The 21,800-nt window shown below is 44.4% G+C and overlaps 1 protein-coding gene across 6 annotated transcripts in view; it reads left to right on the top strand.

The window, feature by feature from the left end:
* The window catches only part of DLG3 (discs large MAGUK scaffold protein 3), a 57,093-nt gene that overhangs the window by 25,885 nt on the left and 9,408 nt on the right, over positions 1-21,800 (top strand). For 3 of the 6 annotated variants that reach the window (XM_025372826.1, XM_025372827.1, XM_025372825.1), the window contains 4 exons: positions 5,374-5,488; positions 17,796-17,972; positions 18,209-18,284; positions 21,107-21,152. In XM_025372826.1, the coding sequence (XP_025228611.1) occupies positions 5,374-5,488; positions 17,796-17,972; positions 18,209-18,284; positions 21,107-21,152 (414 nt within the window). Of the gene's footprint in view, positions 1-5,373; positions 5,489-17,795; positions 17,973-18,208; positions 18,285-19,064; positions 19,165-21,106; positions 21,153-21,800 lie in introns of all 6 variants that reach the window. The other 3 variants (XM_025372828.1, XM_025372829.1, XM_025372824.1) reach the window with 1 other exon arrangement.

Below are 21,800 nucleotides of genomic sequence, written 5' to 3'. Positions count from 1 at the left end.
AATTGTTTGTTTTGTAATTGTAATTTCTAGGGACTATTTTGATTACCATTATATTCCCAGCAGCTAGCACAATACCTGATACACAGTAGACATTCAGTAATTTTTTTTTTAGAGACAGCGTCTCACTCTGTCACCTAGGCTGGAGTCCAGAGGTGTGATCATAGCACACTGCAGCCTCAAACTCCTGACCTCAAGTGATCCTTCTACCTCAGCCTCTCAAGTAGCTAGGACTATAGGTGTGCACCACCATGCCCAGCTAATTTTTGAATTTTTTGTAGAATTGGGGTCTCATTATATTGCCCAGGCTGGTCTTGAACTCCTGGTTTCAAGCAATACTTCTACCTTGGCCTCCCAAAGCGTTGGGATTACAGGTGTAAGTCACTGCGCCCAAACTTAGAAAATATTTGAATAAATAAATGAATGAATAAAACTTCTTGAAACGAGGTAGGAAAGATGGTGAAGAATGTAAAGGTTGTTTAGTGTCAGGCAGGGGAGAAATATTTCAGGAGCAGGGAATAACAGGTAGAACTGAACAAGCTGTATTCAAAGGGGTCCAGGCAGGCTAGCTCAAAAAGAAGACCTGTGTAATTGAGATGTGGGCTAGATAGGCTGGGTGTGATGGGAGGATGGTTGTAGCAGTCCTTAAAAGATTAGTTGACATATTAAAAGTAAAATTCTTTAGTGCTCATTGAGTCATTATAGATACTTGGACGGGGGGCTACAAATTGAAGCTTTAGGAAAGCTTTTCAAATAAGAATCTAATCTGGATTTGAGTTTGTAAAGCCTTGGGGCAGGAGACCAGTTAGAGAGATATAGCAGTGGCCCAGAGAAGAGATAATAAAATAGTCAAGGGAAAATTAAGACATGAAAACAACAGTAAGGCAATGACAATTAAAGGTATAAAGAAATAGATCCGAGGAAGCAATTAGGAAGAAACATCAGCAAAATTTGAGAAAACACTGGTTGTATGCAGGGAAAAAGGGGTATCGTTTAAAGTGTTTTTCTCCAAACAAAAAATCAATTTGTCCTCAAAGGTAAATTCTGCCTCCACTTCAGAAACAGAAAAAGTACTAGAAGCTTTGGAATAGTAGTTTATCCTCAGTCAGAAGGGTTTCAGAATGTTGGGGTTCAATTTGGTAGTGCTAATCAAAAACTTTAATTTGCGTATAATTTGACCCTGCAGTTTCACTTCTAGTAATCTGTGCAACAGAAATGCTCAAATATACAGTGCAGGCTGGGCACGGTGGCTCATGCCTGTAATCCTAGCACTTTGGAAGGCCGAGGCAGGTGGATCCCTTGAGGTCAGGAGTTCGAGACCAGCCTGGCAACATAGTGAGACTCCCATCTCTACAAAAAATAAAATAAAATAAAATAAACCCCACAAATACACAATGCAGCATTGATTGTAATATTAAGAATTGTAAACAACTTAAATGTGTATCAATTGGAATATGACTGAATAAATTACGGTCTGTCCATAGTATAGAATCCTATGCAGCTATTAAAATGAGGTCTGTATACTGACATGGATGGTTTTTTGTTTGTTTGCTTGCTTGTTTGAGACAGTCTTGCTCTGTCACCGAGGCTGGAGTGCAGTGGCGTGATCTCGGCTCACTGTAACCCTCGCCTCCTGGGTTCAAATGATTCTCCTGCTTCAACCTCATGAGTAGCTGGGACTACAGGCATGTGCTACCACACCTGGCTGATTTTTGTATTTTTGTAGAGACGGGGTTTCACTGTGTTGGTCACACTGGTCTTGAACTTCTGACCTCAGGTGAGCCACCATGCTTGGCCAACATGGATGGGTTTTCATGATGTGTGAGAAAATGAAAAAAGCTTGTGTGTGAATTGTGAGTACATGTATATAAACCATATATGCATAGAAGTAAGTCTGGAAGGACACATACTAAAAATATCAACAGTGGTATCTTCTGGGGAGTGGGATGGAGAAATGATACAGAATTTTTAAAAAGTGTAAACTCAGCAGCTTTCTTTGCAGGCACATAAGACTGCGGCATCTTTAGGGCTTTCCTTTCCCGAAGGATTTGCAATTGTATTGCCAAATTTTATTTTTGAGAGCTTATCCACTCTCTGGCCCCATCTTCCTTTTGAGAGACACTGCAGGATCCAATTCTGTAAGTTAAGACCAGCAGCTCCAAACTTTATCAGAATCACATTGATGCTTGTTAAAATGCAGATTCCTGGGCCCCTGCTCAGTAGGTTCTGATTCTGTGTATCTGGGATGGGGCGCCAAATCCTGATCTTTTAGAGGCACCCCAGCTTGTCAGTGACTGGGGCAAAACCCTTCTTTGGTACTGACCTCTGATTGTGCCCCCTCCCACTTGTTTCTCTGTGATTAACTGGGAAAAAGGAAAGAGGGCGATGACTGTATGGATATCTTTGTGGATCACAAACAGTTGGGTTCATCTGAATGGGAAAAAACAAAGAGCAGTTTAGTAGACTTGAGATTTTAGTCTACTATTAAGTGTTGCTTCTTTGAAGTGGGCCGTCTGGGTTAGAGGCTGGTCAGGTGGGCTTCCTAGGCGGTAACTTTGGCCTAGGAGATGTCCTCCAGCATTGGCTGTGATGGCTGTGTTAGTGACAAATCAGAGGGAAGGAGGGAGCTTGGCGAGTCCTGAAGTCTTAGAACTGAGATGCTTTTTAAGGGAAGCTTTTGTCCTGGGAAAATGATACCTCTAATATTTAAGAGGAGGTAGTATCTAAGTCTATTCTAAACAGTTTTTTGTTAGAATGATTTTTCTTTGTTGTATACAAAGTCTGTTAATCAGCTGCCCATTGTGGGTTAACATCTCAAAAGGGTGTTTAAAAATAATAAACCCCAATTGCTCCCAACAGTTAACCTTGGGAACAAAAGTAAATGTGAATGCTTCTTAACTACCTTTCTAAGCCCTCAGTGAAGCTGGCAGCCATCAGTTAAATAAACCATTAAGTTTATTAGTTTAAGAATAGAAGTGTCAACTTGGACACAGTTTTCTAATTTGCTCCTCATTTACCCAACAATCATTTATTCAAAGGCTGCTCTGCCTAGTAGACTTTAGATAAATCTACAAATAAAAGCCAGAGACTGATGGGGAGCTGGAACTCTAAGGGGATCATCCAAATGGAAAAAAAGTGAATAAAACACAATTTAATAAACTTGAAATTTTAGCAGCACATGTAAAAACAAAAAGTGTATGCCTTGAAGCAATAGCTTTGTTCTTTTTCTGTAGTCTATTTTAAGTGGGCCCTCTGGCCCAGAATTATCAGCCTTGGATTAGGAGCTTTGAGGAAATGGTGGTTTGGTGGTTGTTTTTTAAAGGATTTTTAAAGAAATGTAGTTACTAAGCAACCGCCATGACCTGCTGCTGAGTTGGAGTTCAGCAGGCAAGTCAATTCCAAAGAAGGGAATATATAAACAAGTTTCAAGAAGGGGAAAACATGGCTTAAAGATAGATTGGGTGTACTTTTTTGTTCACAGTTCAATGCATAGTTCTTTGTCTCTTTTATTTATCATCCCCTAAGAAAAGGCTGCCTGGTCAGAAATCTTTGTCTCACATGGTTCTGCCCATAGCCAGTGAGCTCAGAGGAGGGCCAGAAAGGAACGAATGAGAAACAATCCCCACCCAGTGTAGAGGGCCAAGCCTTGGGGTGGGGCCAGCACCCAGGCGGTCTCCAGAGGTAGACTGGCCTGCTGCTGTGCTCTATGACAGTCCAGGGCTTCTGTGACAAATTGGTCACTACCCCCTACCTTTAAGTTGGGGCACCTCATTGATATTAATGGGTTGCTATGTAACCCTCAGAACAGGAACATTGTCCAGCTGTTGTCTCTCTACCCACCGCCCCCCTGCAACATTTAATGGGTGAGTCAGTGACTTAACTGCTTCCTCCAGGATTTCAGGAACAGGAGTAGGTAATGAGGACAAATCACCATAACACCGGTGTGTGATGAATGAAAGAGCGCACGAATTTAACCAGTTGGTTAAATTGATACCACAATGAACAAAAGAAACTTTGTTGAGAGGAGGTTATTTGCCTGACTCCATTCCTTCCCCTTTAGGCTTTAGCATTTCCCCTTACACCCAGTTGAAGGTCAGTCCGGTTGCTTTGTCGAGGGAAGGGGAGTGTCAGGTGCCGGAACAGGTGTTTTGTTTTCTCCTGTAGAGTCATACGGACTAGGTGGGGATGCTTCTTGCCAGCCCTCTATGGTGCACGAAATTGCTTTTGTGGAATTTTTTCCTCTGGAAGTGTGTTTTTTAAAGCAGTTTCCCAACCTTCAACCCCTACTATAAATTTTGGCTTCCTTTAAAGTCAGCTTGTCATACTGAAGTGTGCCTGTTTTCTAGTATTTCCACAGCCTGTGGCCTTAGATAATACCCCATTTTATGTGGCAATTATAGGCCTGGAAAATGTGTAATTGTGTGTTTGGTAAGTGTGAATATTGTATTTTAAATGTCCTTGGAGAATGTACAGCAAAGCAGCCCTATAAAAACCTTTTATAACAATTGTACAGCTAGAGTTAATTTTCTTGTATCAGGTTTTCTTAAATTGGGCATAAACCTGTATTACATTTCCAGAGTGATAAGGCTGTTTCCGGCTGTTGTGATGGTCTCACTGGGCTGTAAGGTTAGGGATGGACTTATGACCTCAATGCCTAGATGATTTTGGAGGTGAGAGGTGTCCGCCGACTTCTCGATTTGGGAGAATTTATGTTTTAGTGTATGTTACTGAAGCCAAAGAGGCTATTGGTTAAAAGGGAAATAACTCAGGAGAGCTTTAATTCTCCTCATATGGTTGTTACGGTTGTCAGGTTTGTTTGTTTTTACCTCTGTACTGGGTTCCAATATCACCCCCCTTCACCCCAGCCAAGAAGTCATCCTGAAAAAATTGTCTTCTTGCCTAACAATGATATAATGACCTCAGGTCCTTTCCAGCCCCTCTGCTCTGCATCTCAGGGCCATCTGTTCTCTGCAATCCGCTTTTTGGGAAAGTCTCCTTTCCCATCTGCTCTCCTTGGGCCTTAGTGTCGGCTCTAAAGATTTATAAAGGTTGCACTGGAACCTCTTTCCAGTTGTTATTTTTTTTAAAGGATCAGTGAGATTTCTGAGGCAGGTAAGAGTTTTTTGCATTTGACCTGCCCAAATGCTACTCCCTTTTCAGGTGCATTCTTTCCTTCTGTTAGTCTGGGGCTGAAGGGAAGTCTGTCTTTCTGTGGTTAGGAGGAGGGACTTTGCTTATCAAAGCAAAGACAGAGTGGGCTGGCTCTGGCTGCTTTTAAGCCAAGGGGCCTTCTGGCTCTTTGGCTGCTGGCATGCAAGCTCAGGGGAGCTCCTTGAGTTCATTCTTTTCCTGTCTTTTCCCTTGTTTCCGCGACAGAATACAGTCGCTTTGAATCGAAGATACATGACTTGCGAGAACAAATGATGAACAGCAGCATGAGCTCTGGATCTGGGTCCCTCCGAACAAGTGAGAAGAGGTCCTTGTATGTCAGGTAAGTTGCCCTTCAGAGCACTAGCCCTTGTGCTGGACGAGGAGAGCTCCTTGCCAACCCAGCCCTTCTTGTTTAACTAGTGAGCTAGGGAGTATGTACTCCCAGTACTAAAATAACGATTCTCACTGTATGCTTAGGTTGTGTATTTTATGGTCAGTGTCTCCTCCCTTTTGTGAGCTGGCTTCTTCCTTTTAGCTCATGAATGACTCAGTATGGGAAAATTTCAGTTTGCTATAATTGTAAAAGACTGTTAGGTGATTGTTGCTAGTCAGCATTCAAATATCAGTCAAATGTTCAAAGTACTTTGCTTGCAATCTGTGCTTTGAGGGGAAACTTGCCACCCCCCCCATCCCCTTCCATGTATGCAAGATAGACATCAGGATTTGTATCTGAGCATAGCAACTATCGCAGTGTTCTGGTACAGGGTCTGTTTTAAGAGACCAAAGAACTGACAGGTTGCTGCATTCTGGATGTTTTATTGTGATTCCATTCCCCCCTCACCACCCGCTGCACTGGTCTGCTGTATCTATGAATCATGGGATGTATAGTGTATGTGCCCTAGGAAGAGGGAGGGGGTGGAGGGAACAGATAGGTGGCATGGAGTATATTGCTGCTGAAAGCTATTCCAAGATATTTCCAAGGTTGAGCTTCTCTGACCCTTGAGGCATAGCATAATACTTTGTCAGGTCAAAGTACAAATCTCCTGGGGAGTTGGAATGCCAAGCGAATATTGTGGACTCCTCATAGAATTAGGGATAGCTTCCTTCTTCCTGCTTTGGCTTCTTGGCAAAACTTCAAAATCTGGTGCCAAGTACATTGTATCTCTCCAAGGTTAAAGCCCTTAGCGAAAGGTGGTGGGGATTACTCTCCTGAGCCAGAAGTGGCTACAGTATTGTGTTTAATGCTTAGGTGTGGGGTCATATCAAACTCTTGGGCTGAACTTTTTCTAGTGGCCTCTGATACCTGGCCTGGAAGTTGCGCTTGCTAGTTGCTTGGCAACGTGACAACTGCTCTGTCCTTGGGGTGTGAGATGACAATAGCAAAGGGATGTCAATGCTAATTGCAATTTTTCTCATGGTGCTTGCTTTTCTTTTTCCCCAGTTGGTGGTCCCTGACTCTATGGCAGGGAGTGGAGCTGAGGGAGCCCATCTCTGAGCCTGAAGCCCACTAGAACCCTTCACAATCTTCTCTAATGTGAACCCTCAACTCCACCCCTTGTGTGTTGAAAGCATTTGCTATGTTTACCTCAAGCTGTGAAGGGAGGATGGTAGGAAGGCAGGACTAGTCACTGGTCATTTTTCCAGTCCCCTGGAAAAGAAAGTTTTGTTTTCTGTCACTAAAGCCCTTGTTCCCAGTCTGCAGCCTGGATACTGGGGTGCTGATGGGGGAAATCAGAAATGCACTGTTGACCCCCTAAAATAGGTAATGCTTATATGACTTGGTCAGGATTGTTCCGTTCCGTGCTTCCAGCCCCCGCAGATGTGGCACTCCAGTGTGCGTGGGAAGCTGCTCTTTAGGCAAGACAGTTTCTTTGGAGAGCTTTATTTTTAGATTTCCCCTCTCCGCCTATCCTGTGTTAGAGTTCTCTCTGCCTGGGCAGGGGGAATGGGGCATTGGCTCCCAATCTGGAGCACTCTTCCCTGGCCCAGGCAAGGGAATTCAAGGGGATACATTCAGCTTAACTCTGAGGCGAGGGTGGAGACCATGACTGTGTCTAGTGAATCAGTTTATATAATCTGCCCGTAACCTTCTCTAGATAAATTGTCTGTATCCTCTGAGGAAAGTAGATGTGGTTAGGAAAATAGTAACCATTTGTGATCACTAGATTTAATCAGGGGACTTAGTGTCTTATGGCTAAACATTGAGCTGAGGCCCTTTGCTAAGCTAACCCCTTTATCGGAACCTGGCTGGCTGTCTTCCCTTTTGTTCCTGCTTTTGGCCTTTCACTCTACACTTGGTTCCTTTTCTTCAGCATGTAAACATATTTAAGCTTCTTCCATTCTTAAAAAGAAAAATATATCCCTTGATACCAATAGTCCCTTAAACTATTGTCTTGTATCCCTTTGCTTACTGCATTTGCCAAATTATTGGCCAGAAAACACTAGCTCCTCAAAATAATTAGTAATATTGTGTGAAAAAATCAGTGGTTTAGTAAGTTGGGCAAATGCAGGCTTAAACAGAGGAAAATGGGGCTCTTGCCTGTGATTAATCTCCAGGAAGGACTGTACTAGGCAGTGTTTCCCCAAAGATAGAGCATGGGAGCCTTATTTGAGAAACCTATGTCAACATCCAGGTTGGGAAATGTTGGAGTACTTGCTCCTGCTTCAAATCACCTCTCTTTAGCCCAAAAGGAAGCGTGCATCTGCTTTTCAATGTGGTAGTGTGGCTCTGAGCAGCTCTGGAAAGCTCCAGGGGAGCAGAAGCCTGACTGTCTGTCAGGGATCAGTGGGTGACTTCTTAGTCTTCAAATTTAGTGACTGGTTCGCTGGTTCTCTGACATTGTTCTGACCTCTTCACCACATTTGTTTCCATGAATTACCTGCTTTCTTCTTTAAAGGCTCCCTTTCTACCCTGCTTACTATTCCTTAATACTTTCATTAGTTCTGCCCCCCTAAATGGCAATGTCATTTATTTTCATAGCTTCAAATCCTGCCATATAAATGACATTCCTGATCTCTTTACTGAACTACAGACCTGCATATCAACTACTTGCTGGATATGTGCATAAATAAAACTGCCCTCTCAGTGCCTCAAACAAGCGGCATGTGCTTTCCTTATCTAAGTTAATTGCCTCACCCTATCATGTGGAAAAGGGATTAGATTTGTTCTGTCACCCAAGGCAGATCTCTGCTCAACATAAGGAAGGAAGAGCTAATGATTAAAACTGTCTGAAAATGGAATGGACTGCTTCCGGATATAGTAAATTCGATCTTTTGTCACTCAGGGTGTTACAGAAGAGGCTGGGAAACCATTTGCCGGGGTGTTGCAGAGGGGGTTGAAACTAAAGCAATAATCCGAACATGATCTGCTCAAAAGCTTTCACTAGTTCCTCAGTGTCTTCAGGATAAAGGGGAACAAACATTTAGGGAACACATTGTACATCAAGACCTTGTTATTCTCTTTAAATGGCTTTTAATATCCCTTTAATAATCCTACAAAGTAGATATTATGATTCCCATTTTGCAGATGAGAAAACTGAGACTCCAGTTAGATAGCTAAGAAGTTCCAAAACTGGAACTTGAACCTGGCTGCTCTGACTATAAAGTGGTTCTTTCAGTGTTTCCCCAACTTCCTCATAGGAATCAGCTGGAATGCTAGTAAAAATACAGATTCCCAGGCTCCTTTTCCAGTGCTTTGGATTCACCAGGTTTGGGAAAATATATGTGTGAGAGTGTGTGTGTGTGTGTGTGTGTGTGTGTGTGTGTGTGTGTGTGTGTTTTGAGACGCAGTCTTGCTCTGTCGCCCAGGCTGGAGTGCAGTGGTGCGATCTGGGCTCACTACAAGCTCTGCCTCCTGGGTTCACACCATTCTCCTGCCTCAGCCTCCCGAGTAGCTGGGAATACAGGTGCCCGCCACCACACCTGGCTAATTTTTTGTATTTTTAGTAGAGACAGGGTTTCACCATCTTAGCAAGGATGGTCTTGATCTCCTGACCTCATGATCCACCAGCCTCAGCCTCTCAAAGTGCTGGGACTACAGGCGTGAGTCACCGTGCCCGGCCCAGGAAAATACATGTTTTTTAACAAGCAATCAAGGCTGGGTGTGGCAGCTCACACCAGTAATCCCAGCACTTTGGGAGGCCAAGCTGGGAGGATTGCTTGGGCCCAGAAGTTCGAGACCAGCCTGCACAACATAGTGAGCACCCCTCTTAAAAAGTAAAAATTTTTTAATTAGCCAGGTGTGGTGACATGTGTCTGTAGTCCCAGCTACTCAAGGGGCTGAGGCAAGAGGATCACTTGAGCCCAGGAGGTTGAGACTTAAGTAAGCTGTCATCATGATGCTGTATTCCATCCTGGGTGACGGAGCAAGACCCTGTCTCTATAAAAAATTATAAAAAATAAACGTCACACTTACTTTAGCTCCTACTATGTAGAAAGCAGTAAAACACAAGGCTGAGAATTTGGGCACAGTTGCAGAGTAGATTCAAGGAAGCAGCAGGTATGGTCCCTGCCCTCTGGCAGTTCACCATCTACCCAGAAAAGATTAAGCAGAAGGTGGTTAAAGTGAGGGAACCCTTTTTCAGTTTGGGTGTCACCTCTCTTTTGCTGTCACTTCCCCTATGACATAATTATTTTGCTTTCCTTCCCCTCCCCTGAGTATCTATCCACCTTTGGCGTGCATGGGTTTGCAAAGCTATTTTGAAGTAAATAACACCCTCTTAAAGCTGCAACAGAGGCTCTAACAGGTGAAACCCTAGGGAGCTGCAGCTGTACCAACCACAGGGGACATGGGGTTTGTAGAGCAGGGAGCAGGAGGAAGAAGGAAAGAGCAGTATTTGGAAAATGAAACTTGATTTTAAAGTCATCAGTGACTTATTTGGAAGGACCTTCCTCATACTTCACTGTGCTAGAATCATCTCTTAAGTAGATGACCAGAATGAGCACAGCACCTCAGTCTGCCCAGCCTAGGGCTTTTGCTCTGCTGGAGAATTTGCCTTGCCCACTGGAAGAGTCCACAGAAATAAACCTCTCTTGAACTTCTTGCTCAGGGTTGGAATGGGTAGATGTTTAACTCAGACCATTCTGATGTGAAGGCAATACAAAGACACTGGGTAGGTTAGAGTTCCAGGGATGACCTTGTTCTATACTTGTATTTAATTTAATTTAATTTATTTATTGAATGAGTAAAGGAAAGACCTTGTGCTCCAAATGTTGCCAAGAGACTCAAGAGTACAGTTGTATAAATAGCTTTTGAAAGTCTGTTCAGGCTAGCCTGGCTGCATTCTTTGCAGCCACAGGACAGCATTCAAGTAGTTTGGGAGTCCCGGCCTCCTGACTGGCCATCTGCCATCTTAGTCGTCTTCCCACTCTAGGAAGGAAATCATGTTGGAGCATCTGTAGTCTTGATTCAAGAAACAATGTCAGACATATTGGCTTGGTCATTAAAGAAGGCTGGAGAATGCTCATTCCTGTGAACCAGCAGACATTAATTGTGCAACTACTCTGCTTTGCCCAGGGTGGTGCTTGGTGAAGCCTGACTTGGTCTTGTTTATTAATGAGTTTCAATAGTGGATTAAGATGCCAATGGGGAAATATTGGCAGGCTTCACTATCTGATAGAATTTGGGGGCGAGAATAATATGCATTTTAAAAAACAACAATAATATATGTAAGTGTTCAGGGCTACCAGAGGGTGGGGCAGAGCTTCCTACATCAGTGATTTCTAGAACTGCCTATTCCCAAACACTAGTCCTGGGCTTGCACTCATTATCCCTCAGCTCATCCTATCATCTGCAAGTGCTTTGAGCCCCAAACAGTTACTCATTGTGGGCTAATTGGTCCTTGAATGCCTCTCCAACGTCATAATTGCCATAAGGCCTGACACTTTGAGACAGACAAAGGAGGAAGATGCTCTTAACCTGCTCTCCATGTACCTTTCTTCAAGATACACCAGGGAGGCCCAATTCACTCGTTTTGTGTTGGCCTACACTGTGCCTGTCTGAGTGCTCGGGTTTGTGCGGTTAGGCTGCTCTTCAGAGGCTGCTGGAAATTGAACTCTCACTAAGGTCAAGGGCTGATGAGTGACTGTTGCTTTATAACTTTCTGTGCATGCTTTATACAGACTGGGCAAGGGATGGGCTGCTTAGTCGTCAAATAATGTGTGGCCTTTATCCAATACTTTCTGGCCAAAGGAATAAAGTGATCTCTTAGACCCCAGTTACTATGGGAGGGAACACTCTCAGGGTTAGTAACTAGGGAGTAACTGGGAGGGTCTTCTGTGGACACTCCATCCCCTGTAGCCAGGTCTCACCCACGATTCACAAGGATTCAGAATCCCACATGAAGCATAAGACATGGTCTCAGTTTTCAAAGGGCTTCCACTTTGGCGGTGTAATATGAAACATCAAAAAAACCTTGCAAGAATTAAATAGCAATAAGGAGAAAATAAAAAGAAAGGTTGCTGCCAAATGTGGTAGCAAATATGGTATGGATTTGGAAGAAGGAAATTTGGAGTGGGCAGGATCACAAAGCTGGGAGAGACTTGGGCTGGGCCTCAGAGGAATTGCTGAGCAGGGTGAGGGGACTGACAGAGCATCTCAGGCTATAGACAGATGGCTCGAGCCACAGGTAGAGAGATGGGCACAATACTAGGTTATTTTACCAGAAGCAACCCCTTGCCTTTGAGGCTATAGCGCTAAAATGCTCATTTGCTTTGCATTGAGAAACCTGCTTTACCAGTTTCCTTCTTAGTTACCATTTGCTTTGCGTTCCGGTTCATTAAGACATCACAGTGGCAGTGCCAGGTGCTTATAATTTCTCTGGATCTTTCCAACCCAAATCTCACAATTTAGGATCTCAACTACTAGAACTTTTGCCTGATAATCTGTTTACTTTGAGCTGGTTATATTCTTGCTTTTCTATCCAGCAGAGAGGACCCAGCTGAAAGGAAGACTGGACAGAGTCCTCTAGAGCATGTACATTATCCCTGTGGGTGGGCGCATGCATCCCTTCGAGGATATTTTTAAAGGTCACCTCTTAAACAACATTGTCTTTCAAGACCTTTGGAAACTCTTTCTCCTTAGGGAGACAGGCAGCAGCCTTGAGAGCTAGAGTGCCGAAGATCAGCTCAAGAACTCAAACCTGCACATCCCCCAGAAGTTGCATCTGCTCTTCATAGTGGTTATGATGGCTCTGGAAAGCTGCTTTGTAGCCTACCGTCACTTTGTTTTTACATGTCACATTTTCCCTGGGCTACACTATTTTCCTTGCTCTTAAATAATGTAATATTTTTCTGGCTTGGCCTCAATGTTTGAAAAGTTGCAGGAATACCCAGGCTCTGGCTCTCCCTGGCTTCGTAGAGGTACGTGGCCATAACTAACGAGTAACATATTCAGGGGCAGATCATCTTTCTTGTAGATCAAGCACTGTGACTTCAGGCTGGGGATGGTAATTTATTTCCATGAGTTTTATTCTCTCATGGCACAGTGTTTCTCTCTGATGTGACCAGTCCCTAACTTGGAGGCTTCAATGAAATTATTTTTATCTAAGTGCAGAAGGAATAACGAGTTTCTGAGACTTCCTTCTACTCTGTCAGCACATTATCTTGTCAGAAGCTGAAACACACACATATGCACACGTGTGCACATGCGCACACACACAAACCTACACACATAGTGAGACCAGGGTGGCAGTTGGTTAATTATGGCCTTTCTTTAGGTATTGAGAGACAAATACGTTTTGCTTTTTTTTTTTTTTTTTTAATGCTCTCTAGTTTTGAGTCAGGTTGAAGTGGTTGGTTGCTATGTCATGTGGGCCTTGCATGTGTAGGATTTCCATCCTTGGACAGTGGTTCAGCCTGATTTGAAAGGGGAGTATCTGCCTTGACTTTCTCTAGTGCCTACCCTAAGGATAAAAAGAGGAAGAAGAGGATTTATCAGTGTTGTGGAGAAAGGTATTCCTTCTTCCTCTCATCAAGCCTACCGTGAAGCATTTATTTGTGAGAAGGTACCAGCCCCTGTCACTTCATTAGGATTCCAGGGTGTTCTTAAGACAGACTGTCACTGCTAGATGGCCACAGTTTAGCTGCTTCTTAAAGATCTTAGGAAAGTAGTCAGTATTTTTTAAAAAATTATTAAGGTCTAATTTACATACTTTTTTTGATTACATGAAATATATCTCATGGGAGAAGTTTGACTTTAGTTCGCTGGCCTGTTCTTTTTTACTGGTTTTCTTTCCACATGGAAGTTTAGCCTGATAATGGGATAAGAAAGCTGAGGTAATGAAGTTGGTCCCATAAGGTCTACTAAATGAATGTCAAACTCCTTAACTGGACAATACAGGCTGTCCACAGTCAGGCCCCAACCTGCCATTCTCTGAGGCCCAGCCAGACTTGGATGCACGGCTGATCCCTGCAAATACCCTGTGCTTCTTGCCTCCAGACCTTTGCTTACACTGTTCCCTTTAGCTGGAAGGGCCTCTCCCCAGTTCTACCTTTTGAAATCCTAAATCTTCATTGAGAGTCAATTCAAAAAGCAGTATCTCCTTGTAGCTTCCCTAGATGTGATCTGTACAAACTAGATGTGATCTGTACTCCCTGTGAATCCTTCTATGCCTTGGTTTGTCCTCCTTTTGGGCTTCTTGCTACAACATCCTTAGTATACTATACCGTCTGTCACCTAGTAAGCTCCACAAGACAATAAACTTTGCTCTTGTATCTCCCATGTATCTAACACATACTCCATGTAAAGAAGACTAAGTATTTTTTCTTTGAGACAGAGTTTTTCTCTTGTTGCCCAGGCTGGAGTGCAATGGCGTCATCTCTGCTCACTGCAACCTCCACCTCCCGGGTTCAAGCGATTCTCCTGCTGCCTCAGCCTCCCGAGTAGCTGGGATTACAGGCATGCACCACCATACCCGGCTAATTTGTATTTTTTAGTAGAGATGGGTTTCTCCGTGTTGGTCAGGCTGGTCTCGAACTCCCAACCTCAGGTGATCCACCTGTCTCAGCTTCCCAAAGTGCTGGGATTACAGGCGTGAACCACTGCACCAGGCCAGAATAAGTATTTAAATAGTGGAAGAATGGTATTTTTCCACACATAGCCGAGTGAAGAATTAGCTTTTTTGTCTTTTTTGAGATGGAGTCTCGCTCTGTCACCAGGCTGGGGTACAGTGGCGTGATCTCGGCTCACTGCATCCTCTGCCCCCTGGGTTCAAGTGATTCTCCTGCCTCAGCCTGCCGAGTAACTGGGACTACAGGCATGCATCACCATGCCCAGCTAATTTTTGTATTTTTAATAGAGATGGGGTTTCACCATGTTGGCCAGGATGGTCTCCATCTCCTGACCTTGTGATCCGCCTGCCTCGGCCTCTCAAAGTGCTGGGATTACAGATGTGAACCATCATGCCCGGCCAAGAATTAGCTTTAAAAAAAACAAAAAAAACAAACACACGTGACTGTGACTTAGGCCTTACAAAATTTTCTGAGATAGAAGAGCCCTGGTCTGAGAGTCACCCAGCATGCAGTTCTAGATGAGGCCATGTGCATATCTGGGCCTGACTTTCATTGTCTTTGAGGAAATTTTCTAGCTCTTAGTCAAACAAAATTTCAGCAGGAAAAAGAGGCAAAGTAGATTTAGGGAAAATCCACATCACGGGTTTGGAAAACAAATCAAAGTTACGACAAAGGAATTGTTGAGGGAATTGGGAATGTTTAGCCTGGTAGAGAAGATCTAGGAAAGACCCAGACTCATTAAATGCTAGAGCTGGAAAGAAACTTAGAGAATATCTAAGGGATTTCCTTTATCAGATAGAAAGTTGGACAAAATGACCTCTGAGGCTTTAGCAGTCTGCAAAATTCTTTTTCTATTTGCAGTTCTGATTGATAGAAAAGGAAATTCTTGTTCAATTTTTTTTGCATTCTCAACTGTGAATGATAGTCCAGTTCAGAATCTCAGACCTCAGATACTACATTTCTATGTCTTTTACAAAACCATAGCTTAAAGCATTGTCCATCCTGTTCATATTTCTTCTTCATTCAGCATTCGTAAATTCATCAAACAAAATCCAGATAGACTTGGGTACCATTTTTTATTGGGAAGTTAGAGTTAGACAACTTCCTTTTTTGCCTTGTTTGCCAGGGAACTTAGAACCAAACGTGTTCCTCATCTGAAGTAAATGACTCACACCAGTGCTTGATATATCTGCTTCCCCACTTTTTCTTTTTAATTGACTTAATGTTTTTTGAAAATTGTGAAAGGAACACATGCTGTGCTTAAAAACACAAGCCCGAATAGTACAATTCCCAATGTGCAGAGTTAACTACTGGCAAAATCTTTTTGACTTTGATCTGTGTTTATTTTGTTTTTACTTAGCTTGTACTGTATGTGTTTTAATTTTTTTGTTGTTTTATTTTGTTTTGTTTTGTTTTGTTTTGAAGATGGAGTCTCAGTCTGTCACCCAGGCTGGAGTGCAATGGCGCAATCTTGGCTCATTGCAACCTCTGCCACCCGAGCTCAAGCTATTCTCCTGCCTCAGCCTCCCGAGTAGCTGGGACTACAGGCGCCCACCATCCTGCCTGGCTAATTTTTATATTTTTAGTAGAGATGGAGTTTTGCCATGTTGGCCAGGCAGGTCTCGAACTCCTGACCTCAAGTGATCTGCCCACCTCGGCCTCCCAAAGTGTTAGGATTACAGGTGTGAGCCACCGCTCCCAGCCTCCTAAATTCATTTTAACATCTTCCTTCCTTCCCTCCCCAAACTAATTTGTGCTTAATTCAAGTTCTGTTCTTTTCCTTACTGTATTTGTTCTAATCTTTGAAACCCATAATAACATCCAGTGTTTCTCATTGTCATGAGAATGAAGTTGCTTCATGATGCTCTTCTTAGTAGGAGTGACTGACAGAATGTCTTCCTTGCTTTAGGAAATGCAGGACTCAGGCAGTGAAATGCATTCAGTTTTGATTCTGTCACACATAGCCCAGAATGCACCTCTTGGACAGCACCTCCTTGTCTGCTGCCTCTGCCATTCTCCTGACTGCTTTGAGTGTGTAAACTGAGGGGAAAAAAAGGGCTTTTTGTTAGAGTTTGGGTATTTTCATTTTCAAATCATCTGACACTGATTTTTAAGAACTCTGTTTCAAGAACTTTAAGCAGTAGGTGGGTATTTCACTCTTCATGGTTTTACTACATCCTATCTCATTTGGGCTTGCATATGGTAAGATAGTGTGTTTTACTTGCAACTTCCAACTGAGCCAAAGGCCACAGTATTGCAGGTAGAAGTCGAAGTCTTGGAACTAGATTTTGGGCTGTGTGTGCAAAGGTATGAAAACACCTCTATTAAGAGAATATGAAGAAGACAGCCTAGATTGCAGATAGAAAAACACAAACTTCTTACTGAAATCACCCATTTGTGGTGACTATATAAAGACAGGTTCCACTGGATGTGAAAAGTAGAAACTTTTTTTTTTTTTGGAGACAGAGTCTCGCTCTGTCACCCAGACTGGAGTGCAGTGGCATAATCTCGGCTCACTGCAACCTCCACCTCCCAGGTTCAAGTGATTCTCCTGCCTCAGCCTCCTGAGTAGCTGGGACTACAGGCGTGTGCCACCACGCCCAGCTAATTTTTGTATTTTTAGTAGAGATGGGGTTTCACCATATTGGCCAGGCTGCTCTTGAACTCCTGACCACAGGTGATCCACCCACCTCAGACTCCCAAAGTATAATGGCATGAGCCTCTGAACCCGACCTCGTAAGGCTCTTTTGATGTGTCACTCCTCTCAGATTTCCAGGGGCTGCTAAATCATGTCTATTCAAGGGCTTCCAAAATTTGCCTCAGACCTTTATTTCCAATACCATTTCCTAGGACTTCTAGCAGCAGCCAAGCTGGTGTCCTTTTCCATAAACCTAGATTGTATAGCTCCCTCCCCACCTTCTCCCACCTTCCCTTTTACTTCTTTACTCTGCATCATTTATAGCATGTCACAACAGCATGTCTTGTCAGAAGACCTGGGTTTTGTCCCAGGTTGGTTAGATGTGTGATCTAGGTCAAACTATTTTTCCTCACTGAGCCTCTGTTTCCCCATATGTAAGAGAAAGAGACTGCACTTCTAGGGTCCCATTGGTTCTTTTCAACCCTACCATTGTGTGGGTCAGCGTCAGCCTTAGCTTTTTCTTTGGACTCCCGAGGACATAGGGCCCTTTCTTTAGTGTTTCAGCAGTGTTTACCAGTCATTGTTTGGGATTGTAGTTAACATTTTTTTTCCTGTCTTTAGCTACTTTTTGAAGATATGTTTGTGAACTGAGAAAGCTCCCTGCTAGAGCTAGTTTCCTAGGATGTGAGTGAGGGAGAGGGCTATTGAATGAGTTCTACTTTGAACTTTTGTCTTGCATCCAGAAGCCAAGAGGAAATGGGATTTGTAAAATATTTTCTCTTATGCTTCTTATTGGGAGAATGAGATGTTTCTTTGAAAGGGAGTGCATATTTACCACTTTGGCACAGAAAGAAGGATGTGGTCTCCTGGAGACATCCTTCTAGTATGCTGTGAGGCTGCTATGTCTGTGCTGTTTGGGTTGGCCTTCCATCTTTTCAAGGTGCCAGTGTCTTGGCATTTAGGGTTGGATGATCACTTCATCTTTCACTGTGCCTTTCAGGGCCCTGTTTGACTATGATCGGACTCGGGACAGCTGCCTGCCAAGCCAGGGGCTCAGCTTCTCTTATGGTGACATTCTTCATGTCATTAATGCCTCTGATGATGAGTGGTGGCAGGCAAGGCTGGTGACCCCACACGGAGAAAGTGAGCAGATCGGTGTGATCCCCAGTAAGAAGAGGTGAGTCATCATGATCATGAGCAAGGCCTTTCCTGCCCTCTTGCTGGTATTTCTTTCTTGTTTTCCTATTAGAAGTTGCTTGAGAGCAACATTTGTGCCTTGCTTCCTTTTTGGTAGAGTCGGTACTCAACATAGTTTTTACTCAGTGAGCCAAAAAAATGGCTGCTGTGCCTGCTGCAACCCACTGCTGGACCATTTACTGGCAGTAACAGGACTTCTTTCTGATTCCAAAACAGGGTAGAAAAGAAAGAAAGAGCTCGATTGAAAACTGTGAAGTTCCATGCCAGGACGGGGATGATTGAGTCTAACAGGGTAAGTGGGGATTCCCAAGGAAATCAGCCAGTAGGTAAAGAGGGGCGAGAAGCTTGGAATTTAGTCTGATGTGTAGGAGAACTGGGGGACACAAAAGAAAATCTCTTTTTCAGGGGGCTGGCTCTGTCCTGTCAGAACATTGACTGCTTTTCAGAAAGCAGAGAGGGAGCTCTTAAAGTCCACAGCTAGTCTGTGCTCCTTCCCCCTGGGTACTGGCTCTTGAAGATGTGTTGGAGTTGGACTGTCTGGAAGGCTGACTTGCTTGGGGAAAATGAAGCCACTCATGGGTGTCTCCCTGGCTATAGATCCTGTCAGAGCATCCAGCCAAGAAGCCCAGTCCCAGAGCTCCCACCTCCCTTCAGACCACCTGAGGCAGGGGGGCTCTCTATTCACCCCTTTTTTTCTATGAGCTTCACAGGCCAAAGAACTTCTGGAGCAGTAGAGGGAAGAGAGACGTGGAGTAGATGACTCTGTGTATATCAGTGGTACCTTAGGGCATGTGTCCAGGAGGCTACAGTGACCTTTGTTCTTTAGGAAGTACAGTGAGTGTTATGAGTCTGGGTTAGGTAGAAACCTCTAACATCCCTACAACATTTTCTTGTAAACATAATTTTCCTCTTACATCAACTTTCATTTAATCTCATAGACTCCATTTGTGAGAGATGGTCTTTTATTTAGCTCACCGTTGTCTCCATTTTAGTTTTTCTTGCATGCTTTAAAATCCATTGTTCTGTTTTTTTTTCTTCTGTCCTTCCCCTCCATCTTCATGTTCTTTCACAGTCGATCAAAAAGAAACGTAAAAAGAGTTTCCGCCTCTCTCGAAAGTTTCCATTTTACAAGAGCAAAGAAAACATGGCCCAGGAGAGCAGCATACAGGAACGTAAGTAGCAGCAGAGTCCAGAGAGCAGGCCGTCTGCAGCCCCGTCTTCTCATCGTCAGTTGCCCTTCCCTCAGGAGAAGCCTGGGCAGGGCCACGTGTGGCCCTGTGCATGCCTGTGTGCGCGTGCACCTGCTTATCTACAGAGTCAGGGCAGAAATTGGTCTACATAAGAAGATGTTGGGTTTTATTTGTCCTGCTCCTCAGTTAGAATGAATGTTGAAGGCACTGAGGTGGGACTGGTCCCAGGGTCCCAGGAAGTGCTTGGCACTAGCAATGGAAGTGCCAGACAGAGCTCTGCTGTGGTGGTGAGGAACGGTTTTTCAGCTAGAGTGTCAGGGTCAGGAAAATGGTTTTTCAAGAGAACGAGGTCTAGGGACTCAGTGTTGCTCTCCTGGTTTCTTCCTCTTGTGTTTTCTTTCCCTTAACTTCACTCATGTATGTCAAGAGAAGAGCCTTTTCTTCCCAGGATCCCTGGAGTTGGGGCTACTTCCGGAATCCCAGGCACGTGCATAAGCATACAGGATATCCACACAACTCTCAGCAGACTTGCTGTCATCCTAGAGTGCCTACGGAGCCAGTTTTCCCAGGAGAATCCTTCCTGCTTAAATGAATTGACATGGAAGGAGTGTTGCTCCACATTGTTCAAATAAAGATCTGTTGAAAAACACAAAGTTGGTTTGGTAGGAAGAGCAGTCACACTGAGTTAAATTCAACTGAAGAAGAAATTTAATCCTGATAAATCTTCTTGCTCTACCATGTGCCTCAGCAATTAACTGCTCCAACCCTAACCTTAAACACCAGGTCTGGCTTGAAAAATGTTTTCTCATTTGTCTCATCATGAGTGGTAAACATCTGTCATTTACCAGTGACTCCTCTGACTTACATGGAGGGATCTTGGGGTCTTGGGCTATTGGGGCTGGCAGGAGACTGACTGGTTCTGATAGGAAATGTCCTTCTGTGAGGCCAGCCTGGTCCACGGTCATGGTATGTGTAAGTCGTTGCTATCTGGGTGGTACCTGGTGGACAAAAGGGTGCCCTCATCCAGATGGCAGCCACAGCTCATCGTCCTGGAGTAGTTCAATGAGAAGCCATAGATGAGGTGGCTCTGCTCATGAGCAGTTAGGAGACAGTCCGAGTCAGAGGCCTGAGGTGATGTCACCATAATTTCATCAGATAAGTCCCAGTGTCCCAGAGTCCCTCCATGCCAAGCCCAGCCTTGGGGGGGGTGTTCATTGCTCAGTGGTCCCGCCTGGTGGGCGAGGTGGGGGTATCTGTTGGACGACAGAGTTGAAAGTGCCTAGTGCTTCTCCAGAAGCTGAGCTCATCCCCCAAGGTCTGCCTGGCTCAGGGCAGCTTTGGAGGCCACACCCCACACCATGCGAAACTTTTCCTGAAGGGTTTGAACAGAGTGAATCAGTATTGAGCGAAAGCTTCTTGAGGTAATGGGAATTCTGTCTGCCTACCTGGCACACGTGGGCATTTGCTCTTTCACGCACTGCGGAGGGAAATGGTGATTTCAGGGCCAAACAGAGACCTGGGCTCCACAACCAAAATTTGGTCAAAGCAGGTGCTGTAAGCCTTGGAGTGTCACCTGTCCTGTCCCATTGGCCTATAGCCGTAGACACCTCAGAAAGCTAGTCTACTCCAAGGCCCTCTGGCAACGAATTGGGCAGCATGAAGTCTTGATGTCTTATCTGCCCTGGGATGTTCTTTCTGTGGCAAAGTTCCTGGCCTCACTATAGTGCTAGGTCTTCATGGTGTTTCATAATTCTGTCACTAGTGCTCACCTGCCTCTGTATTCTTCCTCCCCCCTTGTCTTTTTCTCTATTTTTTCTCTTCTCCCCAAATCTCTCCCTCTCTTCCATTCCCTCCCATCCCTTCCCCTTCCCCCTTCTTCTTCTCCCCCTCGTCCTCTCTCCGCCCTTGCTGTCTGTGAAATCAGGACTTCCCGGGGTTAAGTGACGATTATTATGGAGCAAAGAACCTGAGTAAGTCCAACTTACACACCGTTCACTGTATTTGTGGCATGAATGGAAATAGTGGGGGTGGGGCTATTGGGGACATGGGTGAGGGTCAAGGGTGAGAGGAGGGCAGTGTTTGTGAGCACTCTGACATCACAGCAGGAAGAAGTGCGTGTGGCTCCAAATGTTACATGTTTGCTCTGGATCCCTGGTACCCAAATAAGTCCCTATCATTCATGCCTTTGTTTACCTTTTGCTACTCAAAGTGGCAGGGTGTGAGCTTGGCGTCCCACCTTAGAAGTGAAATGGGCTTGAAATGTTTCTCCAAGGTAACCACTCAGCTAATCTCTAGCCTATTATCGAAGGGAGGGGTCCTGCTGGTTGGATTCTTCTTCCAGTGATACCACGCTAAAGAATTGGGTGTAGGAATTGCAGCTCTTACAGTCCCTCTAACTAGGGGCAAGGGTACTGTGACCCCCTTTTCCCAACCTGCATCTGGGATGTCCCAGCAGATCCAGGGCCTCAGCAAACAGCGCCGGTGGGCTTCCCACAGAGCACCTGTAAGGGGTTGAGCTGGTCTGCTAGGGGCCTCGGCACCATTTATGGACCATATGTAGTTAGTGCTTTATCTCAGGAAAACTCTGACCTCATTTTCCTTTCTGGAAAAGAATCCTA

Source organism: Theropithecus gelada, chromosome X (assembly GCF_003255815.1).
Source record: "Theropithecus gelada isolate Dixy chromosome X, Tgel_1.0, whole genome shotgun sequence".
Classification (NCBI taxonomy): domain Eukaryota; kingdom Metazoa; phylum Chordata; class Mammalia; order Primates; family Cercopithecidae; genus Theropithecus; species Theropithecus gelada.
Note: the sequence above shows the minus strand (reverse complement) of the source record. Positions and strands in the feature narration are given on the sequence as shown.